Source organism: Meriones unguiculatus, chromosome 7, assembly GCF_030254825.1.
Source record: "Meriones unguiculatus strain TT.TT164.6M chromosome 7, Bangor_MerUng_6.1, whole genome shotgun sequence".
NCBI lineage: Eukaryota > Metazoa > Chordata > Mammalia > Rodentia > Muridae > Meriones > Meriones unguiculatus.
In genome coordinates this window covers 92,139,427-92,153,967 of record NC_083355.1, presented here as the reverse complement: position 1 = coordinate 92,153,967, position 14,541 = coordinate 92,139,427, and the positions used below count along the sequence as shown (strand labels likewise).

The following is a 14,541-nucleotide window of genomic DNA, read 5'->3' as shown; positions in this document are numbered from 1 at the left end:
GATACAGCAGTCTAGAGGCAGACCCCAACACAGTGTCTTTTAAGCTCCATGATGCTCAAGTCTTAAAGCCATTACCGTAGATTACTGTAAAGTTTTTGGGGCCCTTTCCAATGATTTGGAAGAAGAAACTACTTCGATTTCTTCCTCTTTCAGGCTTTCCCCTCTAATCAGTTCATTCAGACCTCTAAACAATAAACGAACTCGGGAGTTTCCAGTAGCTTTTATTGGCACAGCCTAAAAAAAGGTCTGGAAGCCATTTCTGAGCAAACACCAACCCAGAAGGAAAGTAGTCATGGTATGTGTAACACCCCACTAAGCCAGAAGGTTGAAGTTCCTGGAACAAACACAGCCTGGTCACAATGTGGCTCCAAAATCAAGGGGTTAGTCCTGCTGCTCAGGTAAGCCCCGAGGGTAAGAACAGTACTGGACACGCGCCTCCCTGTGGGGCCGAGTGGGAAGGAAGGAAAGGCTGAGGGGCATCAGCTGACTCTCCATTCCCCACCGTGGCGGAAGCACTGGGTCTCCTCTCCAGGTCTGAGCTGGTTCCCTGAGGACAGGCAGTGTCACAGGATGTGGTCATCAGGATGGTAGAGCTCGCTCATCAGCCGGTAGATGTAGGATGGTGCATTCCCACCGATGTTGGAGATAAAGAGGGTGATGAGGTCGGGGGGCACGTAGTCAAACACGGGACAGTGAACACTGACCTTCTCCAGAATGTCCCCTGTAAAACAATCACATGCTAGAGAGAGAACTGAGGATTGGGCTGTCACAGGCAGCAGAGTCTGAGTTCATAATGCAGGCACACTAGGAAGCTGGGGCAGAACCTAAACTGGGCACGATGGCTCCGAACCCTGATTCTCACTTTACTGTCTTCCAAGAGCTGAGGCAGGTGGACTGCAAGTGTGAGGACGGCCGTGTGAGGATAGCCAGAGATGTTGCTCAAACCAAACTACAGCAGTAAAAGCAACCTCTCCGATGTCTTTTCATAGCACTCAAATAAAATCCAGACTTGGGGCTGGAGCCGTGGCTCACTGGCTAAGGGTACTAGCCGCTCTTCCAGAGGACCTGGCTTTCATTCCTACCGCCACACAACAGCTTACAACAATCTGTCACTCCAGTTCCAAGGGATCCAATGTCCATTTCCAGCTCTGAGGGAACCAGATTTGCATGGGGTGCACAGACAGACATACAAGAGGATACCCGTGCATATGTTTTCAAGTTTGTTTTTTTAATTCAAATTCAAGACCACAGCCTGAAAAGTCTAGTCGTCCTCCACCAAACCACACTGTAATTTGAACCGCTCTCCCCAGGGCTTGCAACAGCCCAGTCACATGACTGGCTTTCTCCAGCTGGCTAAACACGCTCATCTCCTGCCCTGCACAGTCCCTGGAGAGCTCCCCGTATCTTCACATGGTGGATGACGTCATCTCACTGAGACCCTCACTAGTCTTGGGTTCAATCCTGTCACCATCATGTTTTCTTCCTACAGTACCCCCAGACCCAACAGTGTTCTTGCCCGTCATCTGCAACCCCAGTCTGTGGGAACAGGGCTTTAATGCCTCCTTATTTTATTCCCTGGACGTAAATACAGCGAGTAAGTAACAGGCATCTATTTGCCTTTAGATTTTTGAGATAGTGCCTCCTCACGCAGCTCTGGTTGGCCTGGAGTTCCCTGCATAGACTAGGATGGTTGGGATTTTTGATGGGCCCCTTGCCTCAGTTTCCCACCAAGGGCTGGCATGTAAGCGCCACCACACCTGGTTTCAAAAACTATTTAAATAAGAGGATGAAGTTATTCCGATTCTAAGAAGAACCAGGACAACAGGTACAGTGTTCTGTTCTCTCTCAGTGTGCACAGCCAGCTGGACTGCCGATGAGGTCGTGGGCTCACGGAGCAGAGCTGCTGCCTTCAGGAGAAACAAAGAAACGCCCCCTTGTCCCCCCACCCAAGAGAAAACATGGGGCATGAGAGCTACAGGTGAGTTTGCAAGTACAAATATTTGAGATCTTGCTGGACTGAGCAGCCAATTCATCAAAATGACTCCTTACAGCAACTGAAAACATTCTCTACACAAGATACACACAAACAAAACACACACACACACACACACACACACACACACAGCCCACTGTACCTTCTGTGAAAGGAAGGACTTCTTCAGGAGCCACAAACTTGTGAAATGAATCTTCTTCACTGGGAAACTAGAAAAAAGAAAAAAAACATTTTTTAAAGAGTTTCAGCAGTTCCACTCAAGAGACATGTAGGCAAGACATCTAGAAATACACGACCCACAGAAAATTTATATATAACTGCTTAAAGCAGCATTATTTACAGGAGCTAAAAGGCATAAGTAACCCAAACCCAACAATAAACACACAGTTAGTTAGGGGTCTGAAGAGATGACTCAATGCTAAAAGTACTTTCTTGTTCGTGCAGAGGACCTGGATTCCCAGCACCCACATGGCAGCTTACAACCATCCCTAACTCAGGTTCCAGGGAATCGAAGGCCCTCTTCTCACCTCCTTGGGCACTGGACATGCACGTGGTGCACAGACATACATGAATGCAAAATAATTTTTAAAACTTTCAATAAATAAATGGTTAATTAAGCTGTGGCATGTCCATGCAGACATAGGTTGTTCCTATATAAATAGTTTCGGTCACTGTCAAATGACTATATCCGCTGCAGAGGACAGGTCCTGGATTAATGGGGGAGAAGGGGTTCTATGATCCTAGTTTCAACCTGCCTGGCATTTTCAGAAGTGCTTGGGAGCAATGGTGAATAGTGACAACTAGGCATACGGAGCCTTTCTCTGTCCTGTGTTACCCTGACTTTATCAGTGATGGATTTTAACTATTGATTCCGCTCCTCACTCAAAACATTTATGGCCCTTTTTAGCCCGTGCTGGATCAAATCTATTATGCAAGGAACGGATCAAAAGAAGACTCTGGAGCAGGCTAAAGGCTGCATCTCAAGCACACACATGGCTCCCTTCTCTGCTAGTTACTAGCTAGAGACAGAGTGACGCACCTGTGGAGAAAGCTTGAACATGGGTGCACATACGATGAGCGGGGTAGAATGGTGTTTCGCGGCCAGGGCCAGAGTGTGAGTCCCTGCCACAGCCCTCAGGGAACCATTGGCCAGGATAGTCTTTGTACCAATGATCACCTTTGGAAGAAGAAGAAGAAACATGAGCTACCTTGGGGTGGAGTCCTAACAGGGCCTTTGGCTGGATGTTCAGGCCTGTGTCTTAGCATCTGGAGGGCTCACAGGCAGCAAAAGGAGAGGGACTAGGCTCCAGACTAGCAAGTTCCAGCTTTTCTGAATATGGCATAGGACGGGAAGCTGCAACACCCGTTCTTTCCCCCAGTCTTTCCTGGAAATCTATGTGCAGCCCCTCCCAGGAACCCAAGAGCCTGGCCACACTTTGAGCTCCCACACATAGCAAATCCCTAATAGCTAGCACTCCTAGCTCAGTTCTACTTCATTCTTTTCAACGCTTTAGCCATTTTCTGAGGCTATTCTAAGTTGGGGCAAGGGGAAATAAAGCCAGCTAACAGGTGAAGGGGAGCCTAAGTGCACGCTTTCAAACAGCGCTAGAAACTTTCTCTCACCATGGACTTCACAAGACAAAAAAAGAAGTCAGTATTCTAGAAGCATAACTTCCTGAATTCATCAGGGATTCCAGGGCCTCCCACCTTGTTGACTCTTGACATAACAGCAAAAATGGCAGCATCAGTCATGACAGTTGTCTCGATGCCTGCTTTGGACAAATTGACGGCCATCTCATGACCCTGAAACAGGAGGAAAGGGCAATGCTGGGAGAGAGTGATACAGTGACAAGAGCTGACAAATGTAATTGGATCTAGAAGAGTCTATAATCTAATTTCCAGGATAACTCATCTATCTGTGGTGTACACAGTCTGGTAAGCCACAGGGACGCTAATAAATGTTACTTCAGAGCAGCTACACAACTGGAAATACAGCTGCTTACATAATCAGCATGGCTGGCAAACTCGCTCCCGACTCATTTTACAACATCTGACATCCTTATGTTTCTCTTTTGAGACCTATTATTTACTCAAGGATTGAGTGAGATCAAATCAAACACCAGTCATCCCCAAGATAACATGCCCTACTGCAACTCCTAAAGAATCAGTATTTCTTTTCCTTGGACCCAGCAATTTACTCAGCTTTCTTAAACTAATATTTAAATGTATCTATAGCAACCTGAAAATCCTTAAAGATCTTTTAGGTTTCTGTGTGTGTTTCCCCTGCTTGCCTGGAATTCGCTATACAGACCAGACCAAGCTGGCCTCACATTCACAGAGATCCACTTGCCTCTGCTTCCCCAGTGTAGGAACTAAATCCTTTTCTTCTTCTTCTTCTTCTTCTTCTTCTTCTTCTTCTTCTTCTTCTTCTTCTTCTTCTCCTCCTCCTCCTCCTCCTCCTCCTCCTCCTCCTCCTCCTCCTCCTCCTCCTCCTCCTTCTCCTCCTCCTCCTTTTCTGCTTTTCAATTCTTTTCTCCTCCTCCTTTTTTCCTGTAGCCCTGGCTGTCCTAGAACTCACTCTTTAGTTCTGGCCTCAAACTTACAGAGAGATCCGTCTGCTTCTGCCTCCCTACAGCTAGGATTAAAGGCCTGTTCCACCACAGCTGGCATGATTTACTTTCTTAATGACTCGAGGTCATGCTAATCAAGTCAGAGTTGGCTCGGACTCACCCCATCCCTCCTCTATTCCCTCTTCACCTTTAGCAACTCTAGAAGCCCCTCTTACCTGACAGAAAGGAGCACACTCTGCAACAATGACATGGAACTTCCTCTTCCGGGCTGCCTCTTTAAGGAAGGCCTCCACTGTTCTAGAAAAGCCAATGGTCATGATGACCTCGTTGGAGTGGATGTGCTCCAGGGCCTGGGCTGCGATATTCTCTGTTGTACCTTCTGCAAGAACAGTTTTTCCAGGGAATGTGAAAATGCCACGCTTCATCCCAGACAGGCACAGCAATGGTTCAGAAGGGGAGGCCTGCCCTTCTTACACACTGCCCGCCTGGAAGACCGGGTAGCCGCAACATCCCAACCCCTTGAAAGCACCAAGCACCAAGCGTCCTCGACCTCCACCTGTCTGCCTGCCCCATTCCTCTGCAGCACTCCCGCTCATCAGTCACCTTTCTGCCATTAGCTCCCTACAACTAACTGCTCTATGAGTTAACCTGAAAGAGGCAGTCTGGGAAATCCTGGAGTGCAACCTATAAACAGATCTGCCCCTAACAGAGCTCTTCTTTCCAAAGGTGGCCACAACACCTTCATGGGGGTGGGGGCGGGGGGCAGAGAGAAAAAACAAAACAAAACAGAGGAGTCTGAAAGTGGCAGTTTGGGGCATAGACAGTACCTGGTTTGTTTTTCTGTAAATCTCCCCCCTTTAAAAAAAATGTGTATCTTTATTTATTTTTTTTGTATGAGTGTTTTGCCTGCATGTGTTTCTGTTTGCTCTGTGCTCCTGGTCCTTGTGGAGGTCAGAAGAGGGGACTGGATCATCTGGCATAGGAGTTACAGGTGGCTGTGAGCCACTGCGTGGAAGCTGGGGACTAAACCTAGGGACTTAAGAAGAGCGGCCAGTGCTCTTAACTGCTGAGCCATTCATCTCTCCTAACCCAGTATCTAAGGGTGGGTAAGATGGCTTGTGGATAAATATGCTTGCTGCTCTGACCTAGAAAACTGAGCTCCATCTCAGCAATCCACATATCGGTGGATGGACAGAATTCCACAAAGTTGGCCTCTGACCTCCACACATGCACACATACACCCAATAATAATAAGTATTTTTTAAAGTCAAGAAGTTTAGTGAAAAAGAAATCTTCCAAATATGGCATTGGGGAATTCACTTTCTGTTTACGCAGTGCTGGGAATTAAACCCAGGGCCTCAAATATGGTACTCTTCCACTGAGCCCCAGCAAGCTCGTTTGCTTTAAAATGAAGAACAACAACAAAAAAGACCTGCCCTAATAGAAATCTTAGTCCTAATGTTTTTGTTGGTGGTGGTTACTTCTTGTTTGTTATGGTTTTTCAAGGCAGCAGGGTTTCTCTGTGGAGCCTTGACTCTCCAGGATGGCCTCAAACTCACAGCGATCCACCTGCCTTTGCCTCCCTTTGCCTCTGCATTCTGAGTGCTGGGATTAAAGGCGTGCACCACCACACCTCAAATCTTAAAGTGCTTTTAGCGAGCAGGTCTGTCCTGAAAGATGGAGTAACAATAGTCCTGGTGTTTCTCTATCCATTCCAACCAGATAGTGTTCAAACTGTGGAAACCACAAGACTGGTAATCTCGCCTATGTTTGTCGAACAATTTCTGGGGGCTTGTTTCCTCGTCTGCTTGCGACCTATCTTGTCCACTTAGTGATCAGACCTCTTACCCAGCTCCACTAGTAGCTCATTAATCGCCTCAATGATGTTGGACTTAAGTGGGGCATAATGGAAGCTGAAATCCTCGCTCAGGCCTCCGGATGTCAAGAGTTTGTGCAGGGACTCCTGCTGATCGCTCTCGTCACTGCGCCCGTGCAGTCTAAGGAGGCAACAAGACCCAAGAAGGAGGAGGGAGGAGTGATCAGAGGGGCAACCGGAGCAGCTCAGCCGCAACGGAGGCTCCAAGCTCTCCTAGGAGACAGGGTTCTAAGAACAGAAAAAGCACCCTTGGTCCCACCAAGAGCCCAGGCTGTGAGCTTGACCTGCCATATTCCTCCCGGATGATCTTGAGCACTCTCCGCACCATGTTGCCCACGGTGGTCTCGGAGGGCTGCGCGGCCGTCATCCTCCTGCCTTCTCTGCGGATCAACTCCATCAGCTCCCCTGCAACCCAAGGGAGACCCGGGTGAGCGGGGCAGGCGCGCGGTGAGGGAGAGAGTCTCAGCTTCAGGAACAGAAAAGAGTGAGGCCGGGTCTGCCGCACCCACCCGCGTTGCTCCAGTGGTGGTCCGTGATAAGTCGGTGCAGCAGCCCCAGGGTCTCCCGGGCCATGTCCTCCGAGCTGCGCTGCCCGCCACCTCGCTTCAGAGTCTCTACGAAGCCCGCGATCCTCTCGGACAGCTCCGAGCCCTTCCCCGCGGCACCCGGCATCTCTACCACAGTGCAGGGACCTGAACATTCCCTGACGGCTGGACCACAGTTTCACTTCCGGGGCGAGAGAGGTCGACTTCCGCTCAGGGAAGCCTACCGAGTCTGAGAAGTTGTAAGCCCGCCCCTCCCTCTGCTGGGACCAATCAGAAACGTGTCACGGCGGAGCTGGGCGCGCGGCTGGGAAGTGACGGCTGGAAGTGGCCTCGTGGGACTCTGCGAGCCGAGCCGGGTGGCCTTTCGGATGCTGGCCAGTCCCGTTGCTATGGGAATAGCGAGCGGCTCTCCCGCCCTGCTACCAGGAAAAGTTGCTTTCCCTTTTCCTGGCCGAGTGGCGCGGGGACCGCCGGTAGCCTGGCAGACGCCGTGAGTTCAAGTCCAGGGCTCGGGAATCCCAGAAAAGGGCGTGCAGATACGGTGTGCACCTTTCCGATAGGTTCCAGCCCTCTCCCCACACTTTCCCCAGTCGCTGCAAGGAATTGAACTTAGGGACTCACGGGTGCTAGGCAAGCGGCCCATCACTGAAATACAGTATCTGTTCCTAGCTGTTATGTTGTTGTAAGCCTTTGAACATCCTCGCCTTACTGTCAAAGAGATTCAAAGTAGAAGCCAATAGAACACCAAAAATGTGTCCAATTTGGAGGCCTAAGAGCTCCCATTAACGTAAAGCTTTAAGTTATCGAACTGTGTGTAGGGTAGGTTTTCTTACCCACAGCTTTACAAATTGAAAAAGAGATTCACAATGTTTAAACAGGGAGCATGAGGCTGTGCCCTCAGAGCCCAAAGTTTGTGTGTAATTGGAATTTGTTGCTTATTTTAGATTCTCAAAGGTGACTCAGGCTTTTAAGACATTCCTTACAACTGACATTGTTTTCAGGCAGATTACATCATTATCAAAATCATGCAAAGATAGAACAGGAAAACCGTACCTGTCATTACAAAAAAAACGTCTAGCAAATTGTTGGTAAATAAAATACAGCAATACATTAAAAAGAATCAATACTTGCAATTTCTAAATGGCATATTGTTTAATTTGCTGTTTTTTAATGTGCATAAAAACAAGCTCAAAAATGGATATTAGGGTATATTAGAGCATAATGTAATTTTTTACCACTTGCCTTTTTCATTCAGTATAACATTTCTAAAATTCAACAATACGATCATGCAAAAAATTTATGTGATTTTTTTTCTTGAGACATTTTGGTTCTCTCCAGCCCTTGGAAAGGGGATAAATAAATACAAACTCTAAATACTTTTGTGCATATTTTGGCATCACTATAATCGGAACAACTGGGTCACAAGCTATATGAATATTAACCTTCCCAAGGGGATCGAGTCTCTACACTGGTGAAATGAGTGTGTGCTCCTAGCAATGTTTTACCTGCTTATCAACACATGGTATCACCAAACATTTTGATAGGAAGTAGACTTGAAAAAAAGATACTTCGTAACCATTTTAATTTGCATTTCCCTTCTTGCCAGTGATACTTAAGTTTTTCCCCATTTATCGCCCCTCATTTTGCTCATTATGGTAGGTTGCATATGGTTGGAATGTGTTCTCAAAAGTTCGTTTGCTGAAGGTTTGGTCTTTAGTGTAGTAATATTGGGAGGTGGTGAGCCCTGGGCCAAATGAGAGATCTTGTCCCAAGAAAACAAGGAGGATGGCCCCTGAGGAGGGCACTGGTGGCCTCCACCTGCACGTGAACACATTCGCGTGTGTCCACGTGAGAAAGAGCAGTGACTAAGAAGGAATGTTGCCCACATTCCCTTATGTTATGTGTGTGGTGGTTTGACTAGGAATGGCCCCGTAGACTCAAGTGTTTGAAGGCTTGGCCCATAGGGAGTGGCACTATTAGGAGGTGTGGCCTTGGTGGAGGAAGTGTGTCACTGTGGAGACGGGCTTGGAGGTCTCCCATGCTCAAGCTATCCCCAGTGTGGTACACAAGTCCTGCTGCCTGTGGATCAAGATGCAGAACTCTCAGCTCCTTCTCCAGCACCATATCTGTCTGCCTGCCGCCATGCTTCCCGCCATGGTGATAATGGCCTAAACCTCCAAAACTGTGAGCCAGCCCCAATTAAATTTAAAACCTCTTACTTTATAAGAGTTGTCAAGGTCATGGTGTCTCTTCACAGCAATAAAATCCAAACGGAGACAATGTGTATGGGTGTCTTGTCTGCATCTGTGTGTGTAGAGCGTGAGTCACTGTGACATGCGTAGCACTCCTTAGTTTAAGAAAGGGAATGTGGAAGCCTGGCACCCTTGATGTTTGTGGGCTTGCAGGAGGTTGCTAGGAGTCAAAACCCAGTCCTCTGAAAGAGCAGCAAGTGTTTTTTTGTTTTTGTTTTTCAAGATAGGTTTTCTCTGTGTAGCCTCGGCTGTCCTAGTCTTGCTGTGTAAACCAGGCTGGCCTCGAACTCTGCTTCTGCCTCCCTGAGTGCTGGGATTACAAGCAGGCCTGGCTTCCAGCCAGTGTTCTTTAACTGAGACATAGCTACACATCTGTCCTACTGACTCATCATGTTATACATTTATGTTTTGTACCTTTTAAAATATTTATTTTGTATACTTTTAAAATGTTTAATCTTTCTACCTTCCTTTCAAGTTTTTCTATAAACCTAAAAACTGGTATAAGAAATAAAGCATTTAGTTGGGTTTCGATTAAATCCAAGTGCTAGGATTCAAGGTGTACACCACCACCACACCTGCATACATACATATTTGTTGAAGTTTTCTGGGTTGGAGAGAGAATTCAGTGGCTTAAGGCACTCGTTGCTTTCTTGCAAGACCCAGGTTCAATTTGCAGAACCTACCACCTGAAGCCCTAGATAAATGGAGACATATACCATGATCATGGATAGGAAAATTTGGTACTTTAGATATATCAGTTTTCTCAGGTTTATTCTTCTAATCAAAACTCCAGTGGAGGAAAAAAAAATTCAGAGAAGGTGTTTCTAAGATGTACGTGGCAGAGAAAGGGGCTAAGACTAGTCATGATACACTAAGTGAAAAGATGTAGGCAAGTTTATTTTGTTTTTTGTTTGTGTTTTTTTTTTTTTTTTTTTTTACTAGAGAGCAAGACTTTTTCTAAAAAGTGCAAGGCAGTGTTTAGGAAAATGCCAGATTAGTTTAGGAATCGATAAATGTAGCAGTGGGATGAAACAGGTCTGGTGTGCTTCAGGCCCTGGACAAACACAAATGGCTCCAGGTTCTCCCAGCATTCCTCAGTCCTCATGTGCTGCAGGGCATGGCTGGCATACCCGACCCTCTACCCTCAACTTTCCAGGACAGGGGAAGCAATCCAACAAGCAGAAGTCCGCCATGGTTCCTGACTTGGCTTCTGCTTCAACTCCTGCCCTCAAAGATGATCTTGATCTCAAAACATAAGCCAAAGAGAAACCCTTTCCTCCCTCGGCTGCTTTTGATCATGCTGTGTTATCACAGCAACAGAAGGCAAACCAGAATACTGTAGGTCTAGTCAGTGGGCAATCTAGGATAACTCAGAGGTGCGGCTTCGGGTCCTGCACGGTTGGTACTGTCCTCTTAGGAAAGCCAAGAGTGTAAATTAACAGACCTGGAAATTGCCCTACCTTGGTGTATGTCTTTGTTTTTGTTTGTTTGTTTTGATGTTTTGTTTTTGCTTTTTGAGACTGTGAAGCCCTGACTGTGTAGCCCTGACTGGAATTCATGATGTAGAAGCTGGGCTAGAATTCAAAGAGATCCCGGCTGCCTCTGCCTCCCAAGTGCTGGGATTAAAAGCCTATATATATGGAGCCATACATTCCAGGCTCCATGTATGGCTTTGAATGGAGCTTTCTGTCATTTTCAGCCCAAGGTTCCTGGTAATAGGTATTTATCTTTTTCTAGTGGACTTGTGGGATCTGTTTACACTTTAAGGACACGAGCTGATTCACCAACACAATACTGTGTCACAATACTGTCTGGAAATGTCGCCTCTGTTCTCATATGTTGTTGAGGGAGTATCAGACATACCTTTCAATGAGATAATTTTGAAAGGCATCAAAAGAGTTTTCAATGCACATTCCTACCCTCTGATCTTGGTGGCCATATTTAGAATTTTTTTCTTTTAAGTGTGTGTGTGTCTGTGTGCATGTGTGTGTGCCTTCTGTTTGTGCATGTGCATGGTATAGAGGGGGCGCATATGGACATGTGTGTATGTGCATGTGGAAACCAGAGGCTGACAAAGGGTGTCTTCCTCAGTCATTCTCCACCTGATTTTTGAGACCAGATCTCTCCATGAACGTGGAGATCACTGACTGGTGGGCAGATGGACAGTGAGCTGCAGTGTAGCTCAATTTTAAAAACTCTAATTTATTTGGAGTTTCTTAAAGCCCCTCCCTTCCAACCCCCCACCCTAAGTAGGAGAGAGAAGGTTAGTGGGGAGAGGGACACAGACCCCTTTACTTCTCCCGGCTGTTGAGGGTCGGTGGGTTCTTTTAGAGCTATACCAATCTCAGTCAAGAGCAAACACAGCTAGAAGTCTCCTCAAGCAGCTGTGCCCCGAAGCGCCTCTCTCCATCCGTCTGCTCGAAAGCACCACACTGACTGTCTCCGCTCTCTTCAAACTGCCACTTGCCACACGCCGCCAACGCACGTGCCCTTCTCTTCCTGGGTTCTCATATTTATTGCCACACGAGGCAGCCATCACCAGCTGTCAAAGGCTATGCCCCGTATGTGACAGTTATCAGCTGTGGACAAACTAAAGCCCAACTAAAACCCCACACTTGGGATTAAAACAAAAACACACTCACATAACATAACTGAGTTTACAAAGAAACCAAAACTCCCATTCCACTGCAGGGATTCATCTGTCTCTCTGCTCTCCCTCACTGCCCCCACCTCCTCAGTGCTGGGATTACACAGGTGCACCATGGTACCTGGAGACCCAAACTCAGGTCTTCCTGCTTGCAAGACAAGTGCTTTATCAAATGAGGCATTTCCCCAGCCCTAGAAATGTATCTCAAACAAATAAGAAATATGAACAATTAATAGTTCACAATAATCTTTCCACTATCCTTTGGAACACACGAAGACACGAAACTGGCCAGCTCGTTAGTTTGGTAGGTAGAGGCACTCACCATGAAAGCCTGATGACCCGAGTTTGGTCACTAGAACACACCTAAAAATGGAAGGAGAGAACTGACTCCATAAAGTCGCCCTCCAATATCTACATGCACATGATGGCATGTCGTGTCCTCATACTCTACACACGAGAATAGTCACACATAATTTAAAAACCCTAAATATAAAAAATTAAGAGGTTAGCGTGGAACATTGCTGTGTAGCCATTCAACGGAACAGTGTGTTTTAAAAGAATAATGGGTCCAGGGAGAGTCAGGATAAAGCAGTTGATGCAGAAACCTGGTCACCTGCCTTCGGCTCTCCAGAGCCACTGTGAACGCGGATGCAGTGGCATGTGACTGTAATCCCGGCGCACCTACAGGTAACCGAGGCAGGGGGTCTCCGGAAGCTCGTGGGCCAGCTAGCCCGAGTTATTCAAGGCAAAGAGATCTGTCTCAAAAAAGGTGGAAATTCAAAGATGGACACCCGAAGGTTGCCCCCAGCTTTTACACATACACACCCCTCACACCTCAGACACAGAGAATAACAATATGAGATAACATGGAATTTTAAACACAAGTTGCATACAAGCTTCTTTGAGTTTATTTTGTCATCAGATATTAGATGATCTCTCGTGTGTGTAATACTGACCTCAAACTCACTATGCAGCTGGAACTGACCTTGAACTCCTCATCCTTTTGCCTCCCTTTCATGTGTGCCAGGATTATGGGCACATGGTATCATGCCCATCACTGCACCTGTGCCCTCTTGAAAAAGTTCAGAAGACTCTTTAAAAACTAAAACGGACCAGGTGTGGTGGTGCACGCCTTTAGTCCCAGCACTCTGGAGCAGAGACAGGCAGATCTCTGTGAGTTGGAGGCCAGCCTGGTCTACAGAGCAAGTTCCAGGACAGCCTCCTACAGGAGTTCCAGGACAGCCAGAGCTACAGAGAAACCCTGTCTTGAACAACTCTTACCCACCAAAACAAAACAAACAAACAAAAAACTAACCACCACCAGCAGCAGCAACAAAAACAAGAGAACCTAAAGTGGATTCGCATGACCCAACAATTGTGCTTTGCTTTTTTAGTCTAGACAAAGAATGACACCCAAGGTCTTCTGGTCTTCATGGTACTTGGAACTTACACAGTGGATAGTTCTGAAGCCTTAGTCATAATAACTGTCACCTGGACTACCTGCCACAGTTGTCAGATAGTAGAGTAAACTGCGCCACCTCCGTGCCACAGAACAGTACTGGGCTAGCCCAACACTGATACATGCAGCAGCTCAGGTGCGCCTGGGGAAGGACCCTGCGTCAGAAAGACGACTCAGTCATTACAGCTGTGAACGGGAGGGCCTGGGTTTGACACGAGGACCTATGTAATGACAGCATGTGCCTGCAACTTTGGCGCCTAGGAGGAAGAGACAGGAGGCCCCCTGGGACTTGCTGTCAGCTCCTGGTGTAGCTGTGGGCTCCAGGCCAGTTAAAGAGAATGTCTCAAAGGAAGTGAACTGCGTTCCTGTGGATGACACCCAAGATCTTCCGGGCTTCAGCGTACCTGCACACGCACACGCATAATTATGTGCATCCAAATTCTCAAAATGTACATACTACATACCATAAACTCCATTTATGTCGTAATTTTGAAATAATATAATCCTAGAGGTAAAGAACTGATCAGTGGTTACCGAGAGTTGGAGATGGTGGTCACATGCATGCGCACAATTTGTGGGGGTCGTGAGAGGGAGAGCGTGATTAGGAGTAATCCCGGAAGTCTTGTAAGCGTGTTCTCAGGCTTCTTGATTGTGGTGCTTATGAGGTGTGACTACAGCTCCTGTGTGACCCGTAGGATCTTTCAACTTTGTGTCGTAACTGTATAACACATCCCCATATAAAATGAGGTGTCTGACACACGGGTCACCAGATGAGATGAGCCGGTGTTAGAGAGAAGGGTGTGTGTCCGCAGGGACCCCCTGAGGATCTACAACTATTTGACGACAAATAGTCTTTAATAAAATTTTTTGGAGTGCTAAAAAATCATCCTGAGCCTCAAGTCTGCTAGATAAGGCCACACTTTGACTAAGCTGTGCCTCTAGCTCTCAGAGAAAAACTTAAATTAGAATTCATTAAATATACAAAATTATAAAATGTCTGCACATATGTGAAAACTACAAAGTGTTCTGTTTGTGGGGCTGGTCAAATATTTTTATTTATTATTTTTGTATACATGTATGACGTGTGGGCACGTAGGTGACATGATGCACATATGGAGGTCAAGAGGGCAACTTTCGGGAGTCAGTTCTCTCCTCTCATGCACGGTTTCTGGGCCCTGAACTCAGGTCATCAGACTTGT

At 46.9% G+C, this 14,541-nt stretch overlaps 1 protein-coding gene and 1 long non-coding RNA gene across 2 annotated transcripts; one reads left to right on the top strand and one right to left on the bottom strand.

Annotated features, from left to right (window-relative positions):
* Positions 1–204: 204 nt before the first annotated feature.
* Positions 205–7,189, bottom strand: Eif2b2 (eukaryotic translation initiation factor 2B subunit beta). The gene is made up of 8 exons (XM_021634161.2): positions 6,949–7,189; positions 6,724–6,844; positions 6,412–6,560; positions 4,779–4,942; positions 3,701–3,796; positions 3,033–3,170; positions 2,136–2,202; positions 205–721 (listed from the first exon to the last, which is right to left on the bottom strand). The coding sequence occupies exons 1-8, from the start codon at positions 7,109–7,111 to the stop codon at positions 564–566; spliced, it is 1,056 nt and encodes a 351-aa protein (XP_021489836.1). The 5' UTR covers positions 7,112–7,189; the 3' UTR covers positions 205–563.
* Positions 1,816–2,610, top strand: LOC132655280 (uncharacterized). The gene is made up of 2 exons (XR_009593035.1): positions 1,816–1,978; positions 2,438–2,610. It is a non-coding gene; the product is annotated as an uncharacterized LOC132655280 (long non-coding RNA).
* Positions 7,190–14,541: the final 7,352 nt, after the last annotated feature.

Bases quoted from the DNA above. Each gene is read 5' to 3' on its own strand.
- Eif2b2 (XM_021634161.2), bottom strand. From the start codon at position 7,111: ATGCCGGGTGCCGCGGGGAAGGGCTCGGAGCTGTCCGAGAGGATCGCG. The intron at 6,561-6,723 runs GTCAAGCTCACA...TTGCCTCCTTAG, and splicing joins ATCCGGGAGGAATATGGCAG to ACTGCACGGGCGCAGTGACG. The intron at 3,171-3,700 runs GTGGGAGGCCCT...CTTCTTCCAAAG, and splicing joins TTATGTCAAGAGTCAACAAG to GTGATCATTGGTACAAAGAC.